The 23,059-nt window shown below is 43.4% G+C and overlaps 1 protein-coding gene across 2 annotated transcripts in view; it reads right to left on the reverse strand.

Annotated features, from left to right (window-relative positions):
* Positions 1-23,059, reverse strand: part of PCYT1B (phosphate cytidylyltransferase 1B, choline) — a gene marked incomplete at both ends in the record, with an annotated part of 159,362 nt that overhangs the window by 83,880 nt on the left and 52,423 nt on the right. For both annotated transcript variants that reach the window (XM_079728284.1, XM_079728283.1), the window contains 2 exons: positions 4,437-4,553; positions 17,419-17,518. In XM_079728284.1, coding sequence (XP_079584410.1) covers positions 4,437-4,553; positions 17,419-17,518 — 217 coding nt within the window. The remainder of the gene's footprint in view (positions 1-4,436; positions 4,554-17,418; positions 17,519-23,059) is intronic.

A 23,059-nucleotide genomic window follows, 5' to 3' on the forward strand; every position in this document is an offset into this window, starting at 1 on the left:
ACGTTCATGGACTGTAAAAAATGTACTACCCTGGTGGCAGATGTTGATAATGGGGAGGTTGTGCGTGAGTGCGTAAATGGAAACCTTTGTACTTTCTGCTCAGTTTTGCTGTGAATGTAAAACTTCCCTTAAAAGTAAAGTTTATTAATTTTTGAAAATGTTAAAATTTACAGTATTCCAGAAATTACATCTTTTACAACTATGTAAACTTAGGATGGAAAATTTTAGACGTCAGCTTAAAAATCTGTAAGAAGGTGTATAGTTTTTCAAAATTCTTTTTGGGATTGTGGGGAACAAAGAGTGAAGACTCAGTCTAAGACAACGGTTTTCAACAAAGGCTTCAGCATCCCCTAGGAAGCATTTTTGGAAATTTGTAGGGCATCTTTAGTTGTCACTATGATTGGAGGCAGCAATTGGCATTTAGTGGGCAGGGTGCCAACAATGTTAAACATCTTTTTTAAAGTATTTATTTTATTTTATTTATCTATCTATCTATCTATCTATTTATTTATTTAGCTGCACCGGGTCTTAGCTGCGGCATGCAGGATCTTCGTTGCGGCATGCGGGGGTCTTTAGTTGCGGCATGAGGGGGTCTTTAGTTGTGGCATGTGGGATCTAGTTCCCTGACCAGGGATTGAACCCAGGCCCCCTGCATTGGGAGCATGGATGGAGTCTTAGCCACTGGACCACCAGGGAAGTCCCTAAACATCTTGCTATGTGTGGGGCAGCCCCACATGAGAATTTTCTAACATCCTGTAAGATTTCTGAATGTCTCTGCATAATTATTTTAAATTATTTGAATCTAGCCCCTAATTTTGTTTTACATATAACTGCAAAGTATTTCTGGAACAGCTGTGATAAATGCTGAATTTTAGAGGAAGGTAACTACTATATACATCGAAGGAAGATTGTTCTTTGTCATGGGATTTGAGCTACCATGCCCCTGTAGAAATCTGCCTACACACAGGAGGTTGGAGATTCTGTTTAACAGACTAGGAATCAAATACAATTAAATTAGTGGAGACACATGAAATATAGGCTTACACTGGGTTTTTTAAAAATTTTATTTGTTTTGTTTATTTTTATTTTTGGCTGTGTTGGGCCTTTGTTGCTGTGTGCAGGCTTTCTCTGGTTGAGGCAAGTGGGGGCTACTCTTCGTTGCGGTGCACGGGCTTCTCATTGCAGTGGCTTCTCTTATTGCGGAGCACGGGCTCTAGGCACATGGGCTTCAGTAGTTGTGGCTCACGGGCTCTAGAGCTCAGGCTCAGTAGTTGTGGCACACGGGCTTAGTTGCTCCGCGGCATGTGGGATCTTCCCGGACCAGGGCTGGAACCCATGTCCCCTGCATTGGCAGGCGGATTCTTAACCACTGTGCCACCAGGGAAGTCCCTACACTGAATTTTATTAATAAGGTGGTTAAAAATATTTCATAGTGGGCTTCCGTGGTGGCACAGTGGTTGAGAGTCCACCTGCCGATGCAGGGGACATGGGTTCGTGCCCCGGTCCGGGAAGATCCCACATGCCGTGGAGCGGCTGGGCCCATGAGCCATGGCCGCTGAGCCTGCGCGTCCGGAGCCTGTGACCCGCAACGGGAGAGGCCACAACAGTGAGGGGTTTTCATTCTTACTCTGTCACTGTCTCCAGAAGGCTACATACCACGTTTTTACAGCTTCATGTATTACTGCTTCATTTCCCATCTATACACTAGTCCCTGTCACCTACCAAAAGGTATGGTCGCCATGGTTGTCTTAGTAGTTTAACATGCCCTTGGCTTCCACGGAGAATCCATGTAATAGCCATTGAGGGGGGTAGCTACGTTTCTTTGTAAATCTGCTAGTGAGGGAGGACATCGTTTACTGCATTACTCGATGCTGCTTTGGCAACAACCCTCTGAAACATCTCAGAACTCAGGGCAGGAGGAGCTGGTTCTTCATCGGGGAGCAGCATCAGCTCTAACATCTGAGAGCTATGGAATGACCCTGTGGCTCCTTCTGCCATAGCTGCGAAGAAGTTCAGGATTTCTCGTGGGAGTTGTTCTCCTTCCCTTTTGCTTTAATTCTTGGCTCTGAACTCCTGTCCATCTTCATTTCTCTGAGTACTACATCACCTGTGCTTTTATGGAAAGCCTCCTTAAGACATAACAAGTCAACAAAATAACACATCTAGTTGTAGCTACCACGTTTTCTCCACTTGTCCCAACGTTCTCATATAGGCTGGTGGGAAGATCACCACACAAGGAAGCTTCTGTGCTCTGGCTTTCGTGTGCCCTTCACTTCATTCAAGTCTCTGCACAGGTGTCAGCACTCCAGAGGGCCCTCCCCTGACCTCCATACCTGAAAAGTCCCTCCTTTACCCACCAGCCACTCCTTCCCCTTACCCTATTTTACATTTCTTCATAGAACCCCTACTCTGGATTGTTTACTGGGCAGTGTCTGCCTCCCCTTCAGACTCTAAGTTCTCTTGAGGACACAGTCTGCTTCGATCATGGCTGCATTCTCAGTGTACAGAAGAATGCCTGGCACATAGTAGGAGCTCAATAAATAGTTGTTAAGTGAAGGAATCATTCAGTAAATCAGAGAAACCACTGTTGCCTAGTTACCTGGACAGCTGCTGATATTAATTTACTGCTTTCTCCAATTTACCTGAATGTACTGAAAGTCACATTCTTCCTTTGCCTTTACTTTTGATGTGCTAACCCAGGGCCAGGGCAGTGTTCCCGTTAAGTGTTGCCTACAACTAACCACCTCCAAACTTGGGTTGCCAAAATGACCAAAGCCCAACCACTGCAGAGGTCTCCCCAGGACCCCGGCAGCTTAGGACCAGACTCCGGGTGGCAGTGCTCATGCAAGAAATGATTTTCCACTCAAAATAAAGGGGAATGAACCACCTCATATCACCTCTTCCTTCTGGGAAGAACTCCACTCAATAACCACATGGTCACCATGCTTGGCAAAATCTGCAAAAGATTCCTCTCAAATATCCAAAAAGTAGTTTTAAACTTGTGGAAGATAACAATTTTTTTTTTTTTTTTTTTTTGCGGTACACGGGCCTCTCACTGTTGTGGCCTCTCCCGTTGCGGAGCACAGGCTCCGGACGCGCAGGCTCAGTGGCCATGGCTCACAGGCCTAGCCGCTCCGTGGCATATGGGATCTTCCCGGACCGGGGCACAAATCCGTGTCCCCTGCATTGGCAGGCAGACTCTCAACCACTGCGCCACCAGGGAAGCCCAACAAAGTATTTTTTAAAACAGATATGTAGTCTCTTACCATCACCTTTTTCCCTCACGGTAGAGGTCTAAGGGTTGATGGTGTCTAGTTCATGTAATGCCACAAAAAATGATTATAGTGAAAAGAAATGCTGTTTCCAGAAGCTACAGAGATGAGACCCAGGTCTTGCAGGTCAGAAACTTTCCCTTTTACCCAAATTGAAATCTGTAGGCCTTTTGGAAGAAGAAAATTTTATGTCTAACTGCTCTTCTCTCTCCACAAGCTTATGAAATCAGTCAGTTCCTTCATTGTAAACCAAGATTACCTGGGTATATAAATCTCTATTTCTTTAATACACAGCACATAAATTCCACTAACTGGAACTGCTGTAAGCCTCTACCATTAGCGCAACATTGTCCTAAGTACTGTGGGTCACACCAAGGAACCAGACAATGACCTTACTTACCATTAATCATCCTGAATCCCCTCAGGTCTCTAAGATTTGAAATCAGTATAATATTGCTAGGGAGACGCAAGAGGGAAGGGATATGGGAACAGATGTATATGTATAACTGATTCACTTTGTTATAAAGCAGAAACTAACACACCATTGTAAAGCAATTATACTCCAATAAAGTTGTAAAAAAAAAAAAGAATAATATTGCTTTTCTCCTAACTCTCTAGGAAATTTCAGAAACAGAAATTGGATCATGCCTCAAACACAAGAAGAAAGGCATAAATGGAGAACATGAAGCAGTTACCCTTGGTGGTATTATTCGTCTTTCTCTGGGAATCAATGGTTTATAATCTGATGATGTAATTTCCCCAATGTTTTTTAAAATACCATTTTAAATTTCACGCAGTGAACAAGTACTTGATGCAATATAGGCTGAACTGGGAGAATTAACAATGTGAGGTGTTAATGATGGAAGTCTGGGGGCTTCCCTGGTGGCGCAGTGGTTGAGAGTCCGCCTGTCGATGCAGGGGACACGGGTTCGTGCCCGGCCCGGGAAGATCCCACATGCCGCGGAGCGGCTGGGCCCGTGAGCCATGGCCGCTGAGCCTGTGCGTCCGGAGCCTGTGCTCCGCAACGGGAGACGCCACAGCAGTGAGAGGCCCGCGTACCGCAAAAAAAAAAAAAAAAAAAAATGATGGAAGTCTGAAAGGGGTCCTTTTCAGGAAGCACATTATACAAGAGTTTTCTAGACAAAGAGAAAATGCACTTCTTACCTCCTACCAACAAGTAGCTGTTGGGAAACAGTGTTTTTGCTTGCATAAGTGCCCTTGCATGACCTGAGTGGAAGAGGTCAAATATTCCATCTGCGTATACTCTGACAGGTCTGTCAACTGTGGAAGAAAGAAAACATCATCAACAGAACTGCAGAATAAGGAATCCCAGTCACCTGATCCTTCCATCAGTACAGCACTGTAATAAGGTTTACCTGGAGAAAACACAATGTTTACATACCATCAGTTTCATATTAGTGCATGAAATTAACTTTACCAAGAGGTTCTTCTAAGGACATCAAAGCAGAGTAAAAACATAACAAAATTAAGATTGACCCAGAGCACACATTTTTAGCCGCAGAGCACTGGGGAGCTTCCCTGATCCAGAGTAGAGTCTCAGGTGGCTGAGCTGGCAGATTCAGACACACCAGACATAACCAAAGGGTTGACAGAGTCAGCCCAGCAGGAATATCAAGGTAGGAGTGACTGAGGAGCTCAATGAAAAGGACAAATGACTTCATCCTCGAGTCTGGCAGTCCTGAACTAAGACCCCTGAGTCCTATTCCCAAAGGCAAAGAAAGACACAGCTGTGCACCTCTTCCAAGTCACCGTGGCAGTGTAAAATCAGCCTTGGTAGGAGTATTTACACCATAGAAATTGGCAAATGCTCAAATCAGGGCTTATTTCCCCCTGGAGGGCCAGTTGTTAAACATTTACCAGCATACACTGCACAAAGGTCACTCCCTATTCTCTTTGGTATCCTAAGACATGGGGCGGGGCGTACATGCCCCAAGGGGAGGAGTGTCAGGGAGCAAAAGTTACATGGGGGGGTGGTGCTCAGGGTTGGAGGCTAGTGACCCACACTACAGTCATTCCTAGGGAAAAGGGTCAAGAGCAAATCGGCCACAACAGACACTCTCACTATGGCATACAGTGCTTGGGAAGTGCCATTTCTTGAGGAAGAGGGACACACTTCACCAGAGCTTCCCGGGAGGCAGGAGACTGCACTAGGAACTGGAGGATGAAACTTTTGCTGAGTCAGCCAAAGACCCATCCCCTCCAATAAGAGGGAGACATAGGGAGGTAGAGGGGCTGGGTGCCAACTTTTACTTTTACACCATTTTGGATTCTCAACAAAGGAACTAGAAAATGAAAATATGGCTAACGACAAACTAAACGTGGCAAACTGAACACACACACACTTATCTCCACTTCCGCTCTAACACCACAAGATTACAGAGAAAGAATTAAAAAGGGATAATCCCCCAAGGGCAGAGGAAACAAGAAAGGCAATGACAGTAGATTAGAGATGTCAACATTTTGGAAAGTTGATTGTCAAGTGCTGAGTATCTACAGAGAACAAGAATCAGAGGTGGGGTGGGTAGGGAAAGGGATTGCTGGTTTGTTTGTTTGTTTGTTTTACGAGCCTAAGAGTCCTACTAACTTTTTAAACTAGATGCACGTATTATATTGATGCTATAAATTTAAAAAAAGAAATCAATGCACACTTCTGTTGAATGATCTTTAAGGCTTAGATTTAAAATTGTGATTATTTCTTGATGTAATACAACCTCGTTAATTTAGAACATAAATTGAAAGGAATATTACATTAATATATTCAGATGGTACAATGTTTCTAATAAATTAAATTTATCTAATAAAAAAAACTCGAGAGACTTTGTGTCAGATAGGGAATTGCAATTATTCCCAATTATACACCGTTTTGAACAAAGAGAATTGCCTTCACAGGATTATACTCTATTCTAAATAAGGCACGGTAAATAGAAAATACTTTGAAATAACAAACTGTCTAATGAGGGATCCTTGGTTTCAAAGCTCTTATTCAGTTTGAATTCAATTGAGGAAAATTTGTTTTAAGATATAAACCCCAGGGGGAAGCAGATGGCAGTTTTGCAAAACTTTTTGTTATTGATTCAGAAGTGATCAAGATAAATAAATTCAGGAAGCAGGGAGGAAAGAAAAGTAAAGAAAGACGATATAATTACTGAGAAAAAAGGCCATTTAGTAAATTTGTGAAGAGTATTTGTGGAGTTGATTTTGCAATAAGCTCACTTTAAAAAATTATAGTGTGTCAGCAATTTCTAGACTGGGAAATTCTGCAGGACCAAAAAAAAAAAATCCCTGATATCTTCAACAAATAAACTTCAAGAAAAAAAAGAAGAGGGAAAGAGATAGAGGGGGGGACTCGGAGATTAAAAGATATTTAAAAAACACCTCAACATATTGTAATATATAGACATTATTTGGATTTGGGTTCAAACAAACTATAAATAAATGATGACATAAGATAACTGGAAATTGGAACACTGGATATTTGATGATATTAAAGAATTGCTGTTAATTTTTTAGGTGAGATAATGATATAGTGGTTATGCCTTAAAAAAACCCCAGAGTTCTTATTTTTTAAGACATATATACAGAAGTATTTATGGATGAAATGATAGGAAGCCTGGGATTTTGTTTCAAATAATTCAAGAGGGGAGAGTTGATGAGGGAAGGCTATAGGATGGTGGTTGTTAGGTATGGGTGATGGGCACATGAAGGTTCATTATATTGTTCTACTTTTGTGAATGTTTGAAATTCTCCATAATATTTTTTAATAGACTGTGGCTTTGTAAGTTAGTTGGTATGTTTATTTGTTTTAATCTTTTGTTCGAAGTTTTTCTGGACATCCTTTTAGGCATCTGGGGACTCTCCAGAGGGTCTATGCTGAGAACCACTGGCCTGTGAAGCTAGAGGTTTGGTAATGATCAAAAGATGGAGCACACCTATTCCATGGCCTTGGTGGAGAGACCTTAAGGTAGCTCCCACTGACCCCCCACACCTCCTGCTCTTCACACCTTTGTGAGATCCCCTCCCTTTGAAGTGGGAGTGGGACCCATGCCTTGCTTCTAACCAGGAGAATATGACAAAGGTGATAGATGTCTCTCCCATGATTATGTTATAGTATATAAGACTCCATTTTGCTAGCAGACTCATTCTTTCTTCCTTGGTGGCTTTGAAGAAGCAAGCTGCCATATTTTGAGAGGGCCATGTGGCAAGGAACTGCAGGTGTCCTCTAGGAGCCAAGGGTGGTCTCTGGCTGACAACCAGCAAGAAGCTAGATCCTTGGTCTTAGAGTTACAAGGAAATAAATTCTGCCAACAACCTGAGTGAGCTCGGAAGCAGATCTACCAGATCCACCAGTCAAGCTTCCAGATGAGAAGTGAGCCCTGGGTGACACCTTGAATGCAGCCTTGTGAAACCCTGAGCAGAGGACTCAGCTAAGCCAGGCTTGGACTCCTGATCCATGGAAACTGTGATGTAATGAACGTGCAGTGTTTTAAGCCATTAGGTCTGTGGTAATATGTTATATAGCATCTCACACCATATACAAAAATTAACTCTAAATGGATCATAGACCTAAACGTAAAGCTAAAACTACAAAACTTCTAGAAGAAAACAGGAGAAAATCTTAGTGACTTTGAATTTGACAAAAATTTCTTAAATAGGAACCAAAAAGGACACAGTATAAAACAAAAATTTATATATTAAACCTCACTTAAAACCTTTACTCTTCAAAAGACATTTTTACAAAAATGAAAAGGCAAGTCTTAGGGAGAAACTATCTGCAAAATATATATCTGATATAAGACTTGTATCTGGAATATATAAAGAACCCTCAAAACTCAATAATAAGATAAACAACTCATTTTTAAAAGGGCAAAAAAATTTCAACAGACATTTCACCAAAGAAAATAAATAGATGGATGGCAGATGAGCACATGAAAAGATCCTCAATACCATTCATTACTCATTAGGGAAATACAAATTAAAGCGACCCTGAAATACTACTTCATACTCACTAGAATGACTAAAAATTTAAAAACTATTGATCATACCAAGTGCTGATGAGGATATAGAACAACTGGAACTCTCATACACTGCTGGGAATGTAAATGGTACAAACACATTGGAAAGCAGTTTGGCAGTTGGTTCAAAAGTTAAACATACACATACCATACGGCAAGATAGGAGGCAGTCACCAACTACAGTACATCTGAATTCACATTTCTATAGGGCATGTTATGGTGTTTCTTGGTATTATTTCAGATTCAGGCAACAATAAAAGGGTGATTATTCATTTTTTATTATGGTTCTTAAAATGCAGCTTATTAACAATGCCTTAAAAGTACATATGATTTACAGAGCACATGTATTTCACTTAATCTTTCCATCAACTCTGTGAGGTAGGTAGAGGAGAGTGGACTTACTATCCTCTCTCATAGAGGGGAAAATGGAAGCTCAGCAAAGCTAAGCACCTTACCCAGCATCATACAACCAACCTATGATGGAGTGTGAGTGCAAACCAAATTTCACTGCTCTTTCTTCTAACTCATGATGCCTTCTAGAAAACTACATGCCATTGTAGTAGTAGAGTCTACTACATATGGAGTCTTTTTAAAAAGAGAGAGAGAGAAAGACAGACTGTTACTGAATTCCCAGTAATTATGGTAACTGGTATTGTTTTTGTGTACAGCTGATGTGCAAAAGAGGTGGCACAAAATTTAACCTTTTAAAATCTAATAGTTACCTATCTCACAAAGTTTACATAGTTTTATATAAACTTAATTATTTCCTTCTACTTACAGCCAGCGATGCTCTTTTCAATAAATGATGATTGATGTTTGCTTTTTTTTTTTTTTTTTTTGTGGTACGCGGGCCTCTCACAGTTGTGGCCTGGCCTCTCCCGTTGCAGAGCACAGGCTCCAGACACGCAGGCTCAGCGGCCATGGCTCACAGGCCCAGCCACTCTGCGGCATGTGGGATCTTCCCGGACCGGGGCATGAACCCGTGTTCCCTGCATCAGCAGGTGGACTCTCAACCACTGCGCCACCAGGGAAGCCCTGATGTTTGCTTTTTAAAATACATTAAATTTAAGTTAAAAAAGAAAGAGTACATTTTTTTAAATTAAGTAAATTATAGTACAGGTGGCACAGAAATAAGGCAAAATTCATTCAGGTGGCTCTTGAGAAATGAATTTGGAAAACTACACATATCACTGTGTGAACAGAATAATACAAATTCCCTTTTTGTGAAGGAAAATAGGAAATCAGAACTGAGTTTCCCTTTAAGAAAAAGTGTCAGCTTTAATGAAAAGGAACCTATGAAGCAATCACTTGGGTTTTTCCTTTATCTCCAGGCAGATTACTGATTTTCTCTGTCTCAGGATACATACTAAACCTTAGAGGGTCATACCTCCACAGCTGGACTATTTGACCTAAGATCAAAGGTGCCAGTTCCATGCAACAACAACAAAAAACAAACAACCCAACTGAAAAATGGGCAGAAGACCTAAATAGACATTTCTCCAAAGAAAACATACAAATGGCCAAAAAGTACATGAAAAGATGCTCAACATCACTAATTATCAGAGAAATGCAGATCAAAACTACAATGAGGTATCACCTCACACACTCAGAATGGCCATCATTAAAAAATCTACAAATAAATACTGGAGAGGGTGCAGAGAAAAGGGAACCCTCCTACACTGCTGGTAGGAATGTAAATTGGTGCAGCCACTATGGAAAACAGTATGGAGTTTCCTCAAAAAACTAAAAATAGAGTTGCCATATGATCCTGCAATCCCACTCCTGGCCATATACCCAGACAAAACTCTAATTCAAAAAGATACATGCAGGGCTTCCCTGGTGGCGCAGTGGTTGAGAGTCCACCTGCCAATGCAGGGGACATGGGTTTGTGCCCTGGTTCGGAAAGATCCCACATGCCGCGGAGCGGCTGGGCCCGTGAGCCATGGCCGCTGAGCCTGCGCGTCCGGAGCCTGTGCTCCGCAGTGGGAGAGGCCACAACAGTGAGAGGCCCACGTACCACAAAAATAAATAAATAAATAAAAAGATACATGCACCCCGATGTTCATAGCAGCACCATTTACTAGAGCCAAGACATGGAAGCAACCTAAACGTCCATCAGATGAATGGATAAAGAAGATGTGGTACATATATCCAATGGAATATTACTCAGCCATCAAAAAGAATGAAATAATGCCATTTGCAGCAACATGGATGGACCTAGAGATTATCACACTAAGCGAAGTAAGTCAAACAGAGAAAGACAAATACCGTGCACATGGAATCTAAAATACAATACAAATCAACACATCTACGAAACAGAAACAGACTCACAGATATAGGGAACAGACTTGTGGTTGCCAAGGGGGAGGAGGGGTAGGGAGGGAAGGAATGGGGGTTTGGGATTAGCAGAGGCAAACTATTATATATAGGATGGATAAACAACAAGGTCCTACTGTATAGCACAGGGAACTATATTCAGTATCCTATGACAAACCATAATGGAAAAGAATATGAAAATATATATGTATAACTGAGTCACTTTGCTGTACAGAAGAAATTAACACAATCTTGTAAATCAACTATACTTCAATAAAAAAATTTTTTTTAAAAAGGTGACAGTTCCGGGACTTCTCTGGTGGCGCAGTGGTTAAGCATCCGCATTGCCAGTGCAGGGGACACGGGTTCGAGCCCTGGTCCGGGAAGACCCCACATGCCGCGGAGCAACTAAGCCCGTGCACCACAACTACCGAGCCTGCACTCTAGAGCCCGCGAGCCACCACTACTGAGCCCATGTGCCACAACTCCCGAAGCCCACACACCTAGAGCCCGTGCTCCGCAACAAGAGAAGCCACTGCAGTGAGAAGCCCGTGCACAGCAACGAAGAGTAGCCCCCGCTCGCCGCAACTAGAGAAAGCCCACACGCAGCAACGAAGACCCAACACAGCCAAAAATAAAGAAATTAATTAACTTAAAAAAAAAAAGGTGCCAGTTCCAATTGCTCTACTGTGCTCCTTCTCTTGAGGTTCATCACCCTTTGACCTCACAGATGAGGTCCAGGAGCTAAAAGCTATGAGCTGCCTCTTTTAGAATTTATACAGCAGATTCTGTTTGGGCAGACCTAAGACCGCGAAACATAATGTAGGCAATTGTATGAAGTCATAAAATGGGCTGGAGAAGGAGTTAGTGAAAGACTTCACTTGCAACTATAATCTTGAAGCTCATTATGAGCCCCCAATACAGGTCTCTTTTGTCTTTTTGAAGGGATGCTCAAGACGGCACCACAGAAAGGTAATTGCTTACTAGTCTTGAAAACTACCAAACATTTCAAAAAAGTAGTGATGTTTTTCTTGTTTTCTTAAATAATAGTCAAACAGGAAGATATTTTTAAAACTCTGTGAGCTTCTCTAGTAACAGTACAATGCTCCAACAATTATATTTAGATAATCTCCATGACACTCCCTCCAACGACTACCAACAGTTACTTTTTTTTTCAACATCTTTATTGGAGTATAATTGCTCTACAATGGTGCATTAGCTTCTGCTGCATAACAAAGTGAATCAGCCATACGTATACACATATCCCCTCCCTCTTGCATCTCCCTCCCTCCCTCCCCATCCCACCCCTCTAGGTGGTCACAAAGCACAGAGCTGATCTCCCTGTGCTATGTGGCTGCTTTCCACCAGCCATCCATTCTACATTTGGTAGTGTATATATGTCCATGCCACTCTCTCACCTTGTCCCAGCCCACCACTCCCCCCGCTTTTCCTCAAGTCCATTCTCCAAAGAAGATATACAGATTGCCAACAAACACATGAAAGGATGCTCAACGCCACAAATCATTGAGAAATGCAAATCAAAACTACAATGAGGTATCACCTCACACCAGTCACAATGGCCATCATCAAGAAATCTACAAACAATAAATGCTGGAGAGGGTGTGGAGAAAAGGGAACCCTCTTGCACTGTTGGTGGGAATGTAAATTGATACAGCCACTATGGAGAACAGTATGGAGGTTCCTTAAAAAACTACAAATTATCATATGACCCAGCAATCCCACTCCTGGGCATATACCCTGAGAAAACTATAATTCAAAAAGAGTCATGTACCACAATGTTCATTGCAGCACTATTTACAATAGCCAACAGTTACTCTTAAGCAGTGGTTCTTGCAGTGTGGTCCCAGGACAGGCAGCATCAGCATCACCTGGGAACTTGTTAGACATACAAATGCTTGAGCCCCACCCAGACCTACTGAATCGGAAACTCTGGGGGTGGAGGCCAGCACTCAGTTTTAGCAAGGCCTCCAGGGGCTTCTAAGCAAGTTAAAGTTGGAGGACCACTGCTGTAATAAAACAGAGATTATCAGAGTGTGGTCTAAGACGAATATGTGCCTTGTAAGTAATCAAAGAACCAACTTCTTGTCACATTTTAACACTGATGTTAGAAGTTCTAAATAAAGGAATTTCTAACAGAAGTTCCCTCGGCCAGATGCCCACCAACATCCCAAATTCTCCTGGATAACTTCCCAGTGTCATCACCTGAGATAAGAGGGGAGAATTTCTGAGAAGAATAGTTCACCTTTCCTCCATCTCATCCCTCCTGTGGTGACCTGTGCTCCCCAGAGCCCACCACACAGGTATTTCAATATGCACCACCATCTTATTCTAGCTAGATTCTCGGGCTTTAAACCGCGTGGCGGTTAGACAGCCTACAGGTGCCCGATCCCACCCAAGCAGGCTGCATCAGGTCAAACTCTCTCTGATTCTATCTCCAAATGATGAGCTCCTTCTGTTGTCCCGAACTTGCATTCATTCATTCGTTCATTCATTCATTCACTCACAAAGTATTTACTGAGCATACAGTGCTTCTCTAGGTGCTGGTGAAACAGCAGTGGGCATGCAGACAGCCCCGCCACTACAGAAGATCACAGCTTCCACCTGTCTTGTTCACACACCTGCCACCCTCCGGTTCGAAGTCTGAGCATGTTCTCATTGAGCTCCATGGGCTGCTGTGGCACGTGCTCCACAGGGCAATCCGTTGTAGTGGACAAAGCAGCGGTATGAGGTGAAAGGGACTTGAGATCGAATCCCAGCTCTACCCAGTCAGCTAGGACATTTGACAAATACTTTCCAGTTCTCCAAGTCCCATTTGCCTTGTCGGCAAATACCCACCTCACTCAGTTTTTGCAAAGACTAAATAGAGTACATACAGGGCATAGCGCCCAGCAGATGGAGAGTGGGTTCAAATCCCCTTTCCTTTCCCTTAGAAAAGTAGGATCCTTTTCTGTTCAGGTCTAAAGCTCATCCTTTAACTTGAGGTCAAATCTGCTCTCTTCATAACCACCTGGACTTTCATTGCATCTTTTAGATTTATTGCTGGGTCACCGTTTCTCTGTAGACCACCAACGTCAGAATCACCTGGGCTATTTGTTAAAAATGTAGATGCCTGGGCCCCATCCCAGATTTAGGGGTGGGGGAGAGCGAGCAAAACATCTGCTTCTTACAAACTTACCAGGTGATTCTTTGCTGGTTTGGCTGCTCTCAACTACCTCCTCAAGCCTCTTCTTGCCTTCCTCACAAGAAGTCTCTACAAAGCTTACTAACTCTGCCTGCTCTGCTCCTCTCTTCACTCCCTCCAAGCTATTCTTAAAGGGGAAGCAGAGTGTCATGGCCAACAGATCAAGCTCGAGCACATACAGGTTTGAGATCAAATACCAGCTTTACCACTTAGCAATAGTTCTGAAAGCGTGGTCCCCCAGCAGCAGCCTCACCTGGGAACCTCTTAGAGACGCAAATTCTTGGGCCTCACCCCAGTTGGACTGTATCAGGGGGCAAGGCCCAGCCACCTGTGTTTTAACAAGCCCTCTCGGTTATTCTGAGGCAGATTCAAATGTCAGAACCACTGCCATTTACTAGCTAAATGATCTTCTGCAGATTCACAGCTTCTCTAAAGCCTTCATTTCTTCATCTGTGAAATACTAAAAGTACCAACCACGTAGAGCTCTGACAGATAAAGAACTTAGTACATAGTACATAGAAAGTACTTAATAAATACCTGCTATTATTATTAAGCAAACTGTCCTTTGTCCCATGGACTCTATTACATTTGGGATGTTTGGTTTTTTGCAATGGTGAGTAGAAACCACCAAATTATGCCATCTTAAATGGCTCAAGATTTACCTGCTGGACTAGTCTTTTTTTTTTTTTTTTTTTTTTGTGGTACACGGGCCTCTCACTGTCATGGCCTCTCCTGTTGCGGAGCACAGGCTCCGGACGCACAGGCTCAGCGGCCATGGCTCACAGGCCCAGCCGCTCCGCGGCATATGGGATCCTCCCAGACCGGGGCACGAACCCGTATCCCCTGCATCGGCAGGCGGACCCTCAACCACTGCGCCACCAGGGAGGCCCTGGACTAGTCTTGTTTTTCACTCCATCCCAATCGACCAGAACACCACTCATTTATTCCCTATCTCTGTGCCCTCGCTGTTCCTGTCCCACTTGCCCAGGATACCCTTCCATTTTCTGCCCACAAAGTACAAATCTTACTTCTCCCAAAAGGATCAGCTCAGGTCTGCGACCAGCTCTTGCCTGACTGCTCAAAGCCAAATGAATCTGCCCTTCTTAAAATTGTCAGTTATCATCTGTGCTGCAGGATTTAACCCCTAAGCACATGCATGCATGCTACTGGTGAGTGTTTATCTCCTATCTAGCTGTCTTGTCTCTTTAATTATAGTGAAAGCTCTTGGGAAACAGAGGTGGTACCTTATAGTTCTTTTTAAATCTCTTCGCTCACCATCTCTGGTATAGGTTAAAGGACTGAACGAATAAATTCCTCGAGCAGAGCCCAGGCACTTTAATTTAAGGCACACTTGGAGAAACTGTTTTAAAACACAGACTTTGGACTTCAGACTATACTACAAAGCTACAGTAATCAAGACAGTATGGTACTGGCACAAAAACAGAAATATAGATCAATGGAACAGATAGAAAGCCCAGAGATAAACCCACGCACACATGGTCACCTTATCTTTGATAAAGGAGACAAGAGTATACAATGGAGAAAAGACAGCCTCTTCAATAAGTGGTGCTGGGAAAACTAGACAGCTAAATGTAAAAGAATGAAATTAGAACACTCCTTAACACCATACACAAAAATAAACTCAGGGCTTCCCTGGTGGCGCAGTGGTTGAGAGTCCACCTGCTGATGCAGGGGATGCGGGTTCATGCCCCGGTCTGGGAAGATCCCACATGCCATGGAGCAGCTGGGCCCGTGAGCCATGGCCGCTGAGCCTATGCGTCCGGAGCCTGTGCTCCACAACAGGAGAGGCCACAACAGTGATAGGCCCGCGTACCGCAAAAAAAACAAAACAAAACAAACTCAAATGGATTAAAGACCTAAATGTAAGGCCAGACACTATCAAACTCTTAGAGGAAAACATAGGCAGAACACTCTATGACATAACTCACAGCAAGATCCATTTTGACCCACCTCCTAGAGAAATGGAAATAAAAACAAGAATAAACAGATGGGACCTAATGAAACATCAAAGCTTTTGCACAGCAAAGGAAACCATAAACAAGACCAAAAGACATCCCTCAGAATGGGAGAAAACATTTGCAAATGAAGCAACTGACAAAGGATTAATCTCCAAAATATACAAGCAGCTCATGTAGCTCAATATCAAAAAAAACAAACCACCCAATCCAAAAATGGGCAGAAGACCCAAATAGACATTTCTCCAAAGAAGATATACAGATTGCCAACAAACACATGAAAAGATGCTCAGCATCACTAATCATTAGAGAAATGCAAGTCAAAACTACAATGAGGTATCACCTCACACCAGTCACAATGGCCATCGTCAAAAAATCTACAAACAACAAACGCTGGAGAGGGTGTGGAGAAAAGGGAACTCTCTTGCACTGTTGGTGGGAATGTAAATTGATACAGCCACTATGGAGAACAGTATGGAGGTTGTTTAAAAAACTAAAAATAGAACGACCATATGACCCAGCAATCCCACTACTGGGCATATACCCTGAGAAAACCATAATTCAAAAAGAGTCACGTACCACAATGTTCATTGCAGCACTATTTACAGTAGCCAGGACATGGAAGCAACCGAAGTGTCCAATGACAGATGAATGGATAAAGAAGATGTGGCACATATATACAATGGAATATTACTCAGCCTTAAGAAGAAATGAAATTGAGTTATTTGTAGTGAGGTGGGTGGACCTAGAGTCTGTCGTATGGAGTGAAGTAAGTCAGAAAGAGAAAAACAAATACTGTATGCCAACACACATACATGGAATGTAAAAAAAAAAATAGTTCTGATGAACCTAGGGGGAGGACAGGAATAAAGACACAGACGTTAGAGAATGGACTTGAGGACACGGGGAGGGGGAAGGGTAAGCTGGGACGAAGTGAGAGAGTGGCATGGACATATATACACTACCAAATGTAAAATAGATAGCTAGTGGAAAGCAGCTGCATAGCACAAGGAGATCAGCTCAGTGCTTTGCGACCACCTAGAGGGGTGGGATAGGGAGGGTGGGCGGGAGACACAAGAGGGAGAGGATATGGTCCTATATGTATGCATAGAGCTGACTCACTTTGTTATACAGCAGAAACTAACACAACACTGTAAAGCAATTATACTCCAATAAAGATGTTAAAAAAAAACACAGATTTTTAAGAATGATAATAATTACAGTAGCATAGGTTTGTCTACTACTTCACAGTTTTAAAAAAAATGCTATGGTATTTTTCACGCAATCTAGTTGTCACAAAAACCTTGTGAAGCAGGTACCATTGGCCTTGTTTGCACATGAGGAAACAGATTCAGATTGTTCTCATGACTCGCCCAAGGCAGTAGAATGACTACATGGCAGCGCTTGGGCTCCAACTCCCGTATCCCGCGGCAGCTTTCCCTTGGCTACTTTGCTTGGTCTAGTTTATCGCCGTCGGCGTTTACCCTTCTGGCACTGTGCTGTCATCTCTAAATTTGTCTCTCCAATTCAAAGCCAGTGCTACTCAAATAATGATGGCCTTTCTGCCACTTGAGAAGTCAGGACAGGGCCCGTCTGGAGAACAAGAAGTATAGCCTCACCTGGTGTTCCTAAGCGGGCCTGAGCAATGGTCAGTTTCTCATGTGGTGCTTGGCACTGGCAGCTGGTTTCATCTGCAAATGGGGCAGGTGCAGTCAGGGTCTAGAAGGGAAAAAGAGAAAGGGAAGATAGTCTGATAAACTTTCCTTTGGCACTAACTTCCCCTGAAGTTTTATTTCTGTTGGCTACGCGCGTGTGATTAAGTAGAAGATATCTGCTGAGTCTTTTGGAGAAATATTGTACCGTTAGAAATAAAAACGGACGCTGTCACAGAAACCTTTTTTTTTTTTGAATGATGCTTCAGAAATAAGAGCTCTTCAGTGTGTACTATCTGCCAGGTACCAGATGTGGTGCTCTGGACACGTTCTCTCTCCCAGGTCCCACGATGGCTAGCTACTGCTCTCCTCCTATAGGCATTCTATCCTTCTACGGTGCAGGATAATACCATCTCTATATCACAGAAAAGGAAACTGAGGCTTAGCAGGATTAAGAAATATGCTAAGTCATGCCCCTGGAAAGTCACAATGCTCAGCTTTGAGCATTTCACCAACAACGAGGGCAGACTTCAAACATTCAGACTTACCCACACCCGGGGGTACTCGGCTGGAAGGAATGCCATAGTCAGGAGTGTGGCAGACATCTGTATTTCACACACAGCGGCCTGGCCAATCACAAACTCTGACGTCTCTTTAGCGCAAAGGCCAAAGCCGTTATCTGTGCCCGGTGGGGGGTGCGGGGGGGTGCCTAAAAGCACAGCATTTCTGGCGGGCTGCAGATAACTGCTCCTCTGGTAGCTCCCACAGCCACCAACGGCTGGAGGCCCCGCCCCAGGCAGCTTGCGCTGGGGCTCTGGGGAGCGCTGTCAGGGAGATGTAGTCACTTGGAAGCTTGCCCAGGAAGTGGCCCTGCATTTTTGAGTCAGCCTCTTAAAATGAAAACCTCACTCTCTCTAGACAGAGGAAGACAAAGCGAGCAGTATTTTTGTAAACAGGGCAAATGTAATCCCGAGTCTATTTGTAGTCTTTGAACCATGTCCTTACCGTGGTCATCGCTACATCATCTTTAATATTTTTAAAGCTGAAGGTGACGAGTCACTGTGAACATACTGTTGCAGACATACTCGTATTGCTGCATGAATTATTTCTTAGAGATAGACACAGGTGTTCCTTAACTTGGGAAGACTCGACTGAAGAACGATCCACATATGTGACGGGGGGCTGTGGCCCACTTCTGCCATTCATTTACTCATTGACTCATTGACTCATTCAAATATATGACAGGCACTATCTTAGAACTAGGGATAGAAGCACAGATAAGACCAGTCCCCATCCTGGAGTAGCCCCCATTCTCCTCTGCCCTGCCAAGAAACCGTCCTGCCCTGTGCCCACCCTCTCCCCACTGTAGCATCTTCCACCCTAGGAGCTGGAGTCCTGCCCCAGAGTTCTTTGGAGACCTCCCAGTTGCCTGAGACTTTCTTAAGCCCCACCCTCCCATTCGGGACTCTGAAAGCAAACCAAGACTTGAGACATGGATTCTGGAAATTTGAGTCTGTTATTGGTTCTCTTTGACACACTGTAAGGTGACCTTGTGGGCCGTGATGGGCTAGAGCAGTGTTTGTGATGTAGCAAAGGGGTGCAGGTGCAGTCAGAAGAGCAGAGGCTCTGTAGCCACAAAATGGGGGTTCAAATTCTCTTTCCAGCACTTAAAGACTGTGTTTTCTAATTTGGCTCTCCTAGTTGAAAGGAACTGATACTAGGGGCTTCCCTGGCGGTCCAGGGGTTAAGACTCCACCCTTCCAATGCAGGGGGCGCAGATTCAATCCCTGGTTGGGGAACTAAGATCCCACATGCTGTGTGGCATGCCCAAAAAACAAAAATAAAATAAAATAAGTAGAAGGTAGAAGAAAGAAATTTAAAAATAAATAATTTTTTTTAAAAAAGAAAGGAACTGATACTAAACGTAGCTCAAGGGATGAAGGATTATTTTATGGCTACCCTGGCACAGAAACTGTGGGGATAAAAGGAGGAAAGGGGCAGCGGATTAGCCCCAGAGCGCTCTGCATCAACCTGGCTGCTCCCGCTCTGATTACTCTATGTCCTTCTACTGCGTTAAAGTCTCTGCCTTCTCCTCCCCGATAAACTTCGGCTTGAATATGGCCCATTACAGCTTCCTCAGCCTCCCTTCCCAAGCTTCATTCATTCCTACCAACTTTCTGCTTCTTTCCATGTTTCCCAATTCAAATTCCTAAAGGAAGATCAGATTGGCCAAGCTCATCTTTTCAAACCAGGCCACAACCAGGATTGGCTGGCACTGAGTCAGGTGCCACCTGGGGCCCACCGGCTATAGCTGGTGAAGGGAGGAGGAGTGGCATGGAAGGTCATGGGTGGCCTGTCACTGCCTCTTTAGCAGGGGCTGCCTTTGGGGCAAGAAATGTATCTGACTTTGTGTGTTCTTGAAAGGAAGCTCCTCAACTTAGTTGAAACTCAGTTTTATCTGTAAAATCGGTACCTATCTTGTAGGGTTGTTGGGAAAAATAGGGATCATGTATGTAAAGTAGCCGGTACTCAATGACTTGGAGCAATTTTTAGTGCTTCTATTAGCGTTCATTATTATATGTCGTAATATATAGTACTATCTATTATGATAATTATATCTATTGTGTAGTTCCCCATTGAAACAAGCAAACTGACTCTTGATTGAACTTTTAGGACACAACCCAAATAGGTAAATGAATTGGCAGATGGGGTGAGCTTATATTAATGACTGATTAACCTTTAATCTATGTGGACAGTGACTCTTTTTCACATGATCTGAAATAAATTACTAACTGGAGATCTTTTATGTGCTAGTCACAAACTTTATTAAAGATATAAGGTGTTGCCATTTTCCAAGAAAGCTGTATTCTAGAGGGTGTGAAATCTGGTAATTAAAGTTGTAAAGCAACAGTAGTTACTCAAAGGTGAAAAAAGGTTTATATGCACTGTGCATTTTGTTCTTAATTATTGTGGCCTAGAAGTAGGAAAATGGGAGAAGCAAAGACATGGAAAGCAGAGAGTATTCCTAAGTGTCCTTGTGAGTCTGTATCATTAACAGCAGTTGACATGGAGAAGGGGTATTTCTTGTTATGTACAAGGCACTGTGCTTAGAATGGGGAGAATGTAAAAATAAATGAGTCACAGCCTTCCAAATGAGGCAGAATACTTCCTGAGCTGAGATTCAAGCTCTGCATTCAGGAAGACTTTGGTTAAGGCCCAGCTACCATCAACCAGCCCTGTGATCAGAGACAGTATTTTTTCAGCCTAAACATCCCAGTACTCCTCCTCCTCTGAGCCAGAGCAAATCATTTGATTTAGAAGGAATTCTATGCTACCAAGTTGTCTCCTCCACCTACAAAGGGCAGACCAACCTCAGGGCAATGGGATTAAGAGAGCCAGAGGCTCCAGAGAGGGACAGGGACTGGTCCAACCTGGCCTCCAGGCTCTATACCAGCCTGCAGGGGACCCAGGCCCTCATCTATTCCTCACCATTTGCCAGAGCTGGAATGGTTGCAGGGATCCTCTCATCTAGACCCTACATAAGACATAAAACTAAGGCCCAATAACATAACGTAAAAATCTTTAAGTGCCTACTTAGCGCCATGTATCCGTCTATATGCTATCAAATGTATTAGCTCATTTAATTTATACCACAACTCTGCGAGGCAGGTACTGCCTCCACTGAACTGTAAAGGACCTGCCTTCAATAGTGACACCAAGTGGCAGCAAGAAGCAACAGCAGTGGTAGATCCCTCAGACTCAGCTACCTTTTTGGCTTCCTTTGAACTGAGGACACGCTAGGATTCCTAGACAATTAGGATAAAGGGGCCTCAAAAAGCAGATACTGCACTTCCTGCTAATTAGAAAAGTGAGGGGGGCAAACAATTAATTGAAAAAACAAAAGCATGGGACCATATTTTTACTCAGACTCAGTGAAGTAGGTCAGATGACTTACATATAAACAGGCCTCAACTTAGACTCCAAATCACCCGATCACATAGTCAAGTGTTTACCAGCACATGCTATGTGTTTCATATGATGGTAGATGTTTGTAGGGTGGATAAATCGGGGAAGGAAATAAGAAAGGGAAAAACAGAATTGGCCCTGGGCAGCAATCCTCAAAGGAAAAGGTGGCCTGTTTAGAATGGGAGGAGGTATTAGTTTAAAAAGGCATATTCAATTTTTAGTAATTTTATATATGGGAAAAAACTCTACCCTTTTCAACCTACAAGTCATAGAAATTAAGCCTCTTGACTGGTAGAGACCATCAAAGGATAGATTATGCCCCCCAAGGAAGCCATATTCCAAATTTGGGGATAGAGAGGCCCATGAAATTTTTATGTTTACTAGAAGAGAGTGAGGATTTTAAAGGGTTAAGAAGCCCTGGCCGGGACTTCCCTGGTGGTCCAGTGGTTAAGACTCCACGCTCCCAGTGCAGGAGGCACAGGTTCGATCCCTAGTTGGGGAACTAAGATCCCACATGCTACAGGGCACAGCCAAAAAAAAGCCCTGGCCCAGAGCCCTGGACCTCACATGTACAAAGCCCTTGCCAGGCCACAGACTTGGGGCTGGACTGCAATAAAACTTCTTTCTACCTAATTTAAGATTTCACAACTCCCAGTCATTGCATGTGAACATGTTGCCTATTTGTCACACAAGTTCTGGTTATGTAAATGACATGGTAGTACCATACCAAAGCCATATACCCATTGAGCTTTTAAAGGGGGAAGATTAGATACTGGGCATTTCATTTGCAGAATATGTTCAACTGGACATTGTCAAAAATTTACTTAAAACAAAAGGTATTAGGCACTATATAAAATATACAATACAAACATGACTTGAGTGCAAAAATGGTCAGCAGAACCTCTACTTAGGCAATAGGCATCCCTGACTGACGACTGCATCAATCAGACAGCAAGCTAATCAACCAATCAGAACTTGGCATAGTACTGCAGATGGTGACAGGCCAACTGCAGAGTTGCTTGTTTTAGCTAAGTTATTTATTTATTTATGGCTGAGTTGGGCCTTTGTTGCTGCGCATGGGCTTTCTCTAGTTGTGGTACACGGGCTTTGCATCGTGGTGGCTTCTCTTGTTGCAGAGCATGGGCTCTAGGCGCGCAGGCTCAGTAGTTGTGGCACATGGGCTTAGTTGCTCCGTGGCATGTGGGATCTTCCCAGACCAGGGCTGGAACCCATGTCCCCTGCATTGGCAGGCGGATTCTTAACTACTGTGCCACCAGGGAAGCTCCAGCCATTTAATTTTCTAAATTTGAGTTTTAGAAAACTGCTGGTTCTTAACCTCTCTAACCTTCAGTATCCTCATCTATGAAAGGACGATAATAAAATGATCTATCTCATGAAGCTGCTGTGAGGAGTAAATGAAATGACATATGTGTGATTAATATCTTCCTTCTGCCTCTCCAGAATCTACTTTTTCCTCCCCTTCTCTACTCCTCTCTGTATGGCTTTCTGTATGGACTGCACCAATGAGTTCCCTTGCCTTCCCGCTTCCAGTTGGGTTGGGTCCATGGGAAGCATGCAAAACGCTCGAGGGTAGGACAAGAATGAGCTCAGGATACTCATCTCCCTGGCATCCTCCCTGATA

The sequence above is a fragment of the Hyperoodon ampullatus genome (genome assembly GCF_949752795.1).
Source record: "Hyperoodon ampullatus genome assembly, chromosome: X".
Lineage (NCBI taxonomy): Eukaryota > Metazoa > Chordata > Mammalia > Artiodactyla > Ziphiidae > Hyperoodon > Hyperoodon ampullatus.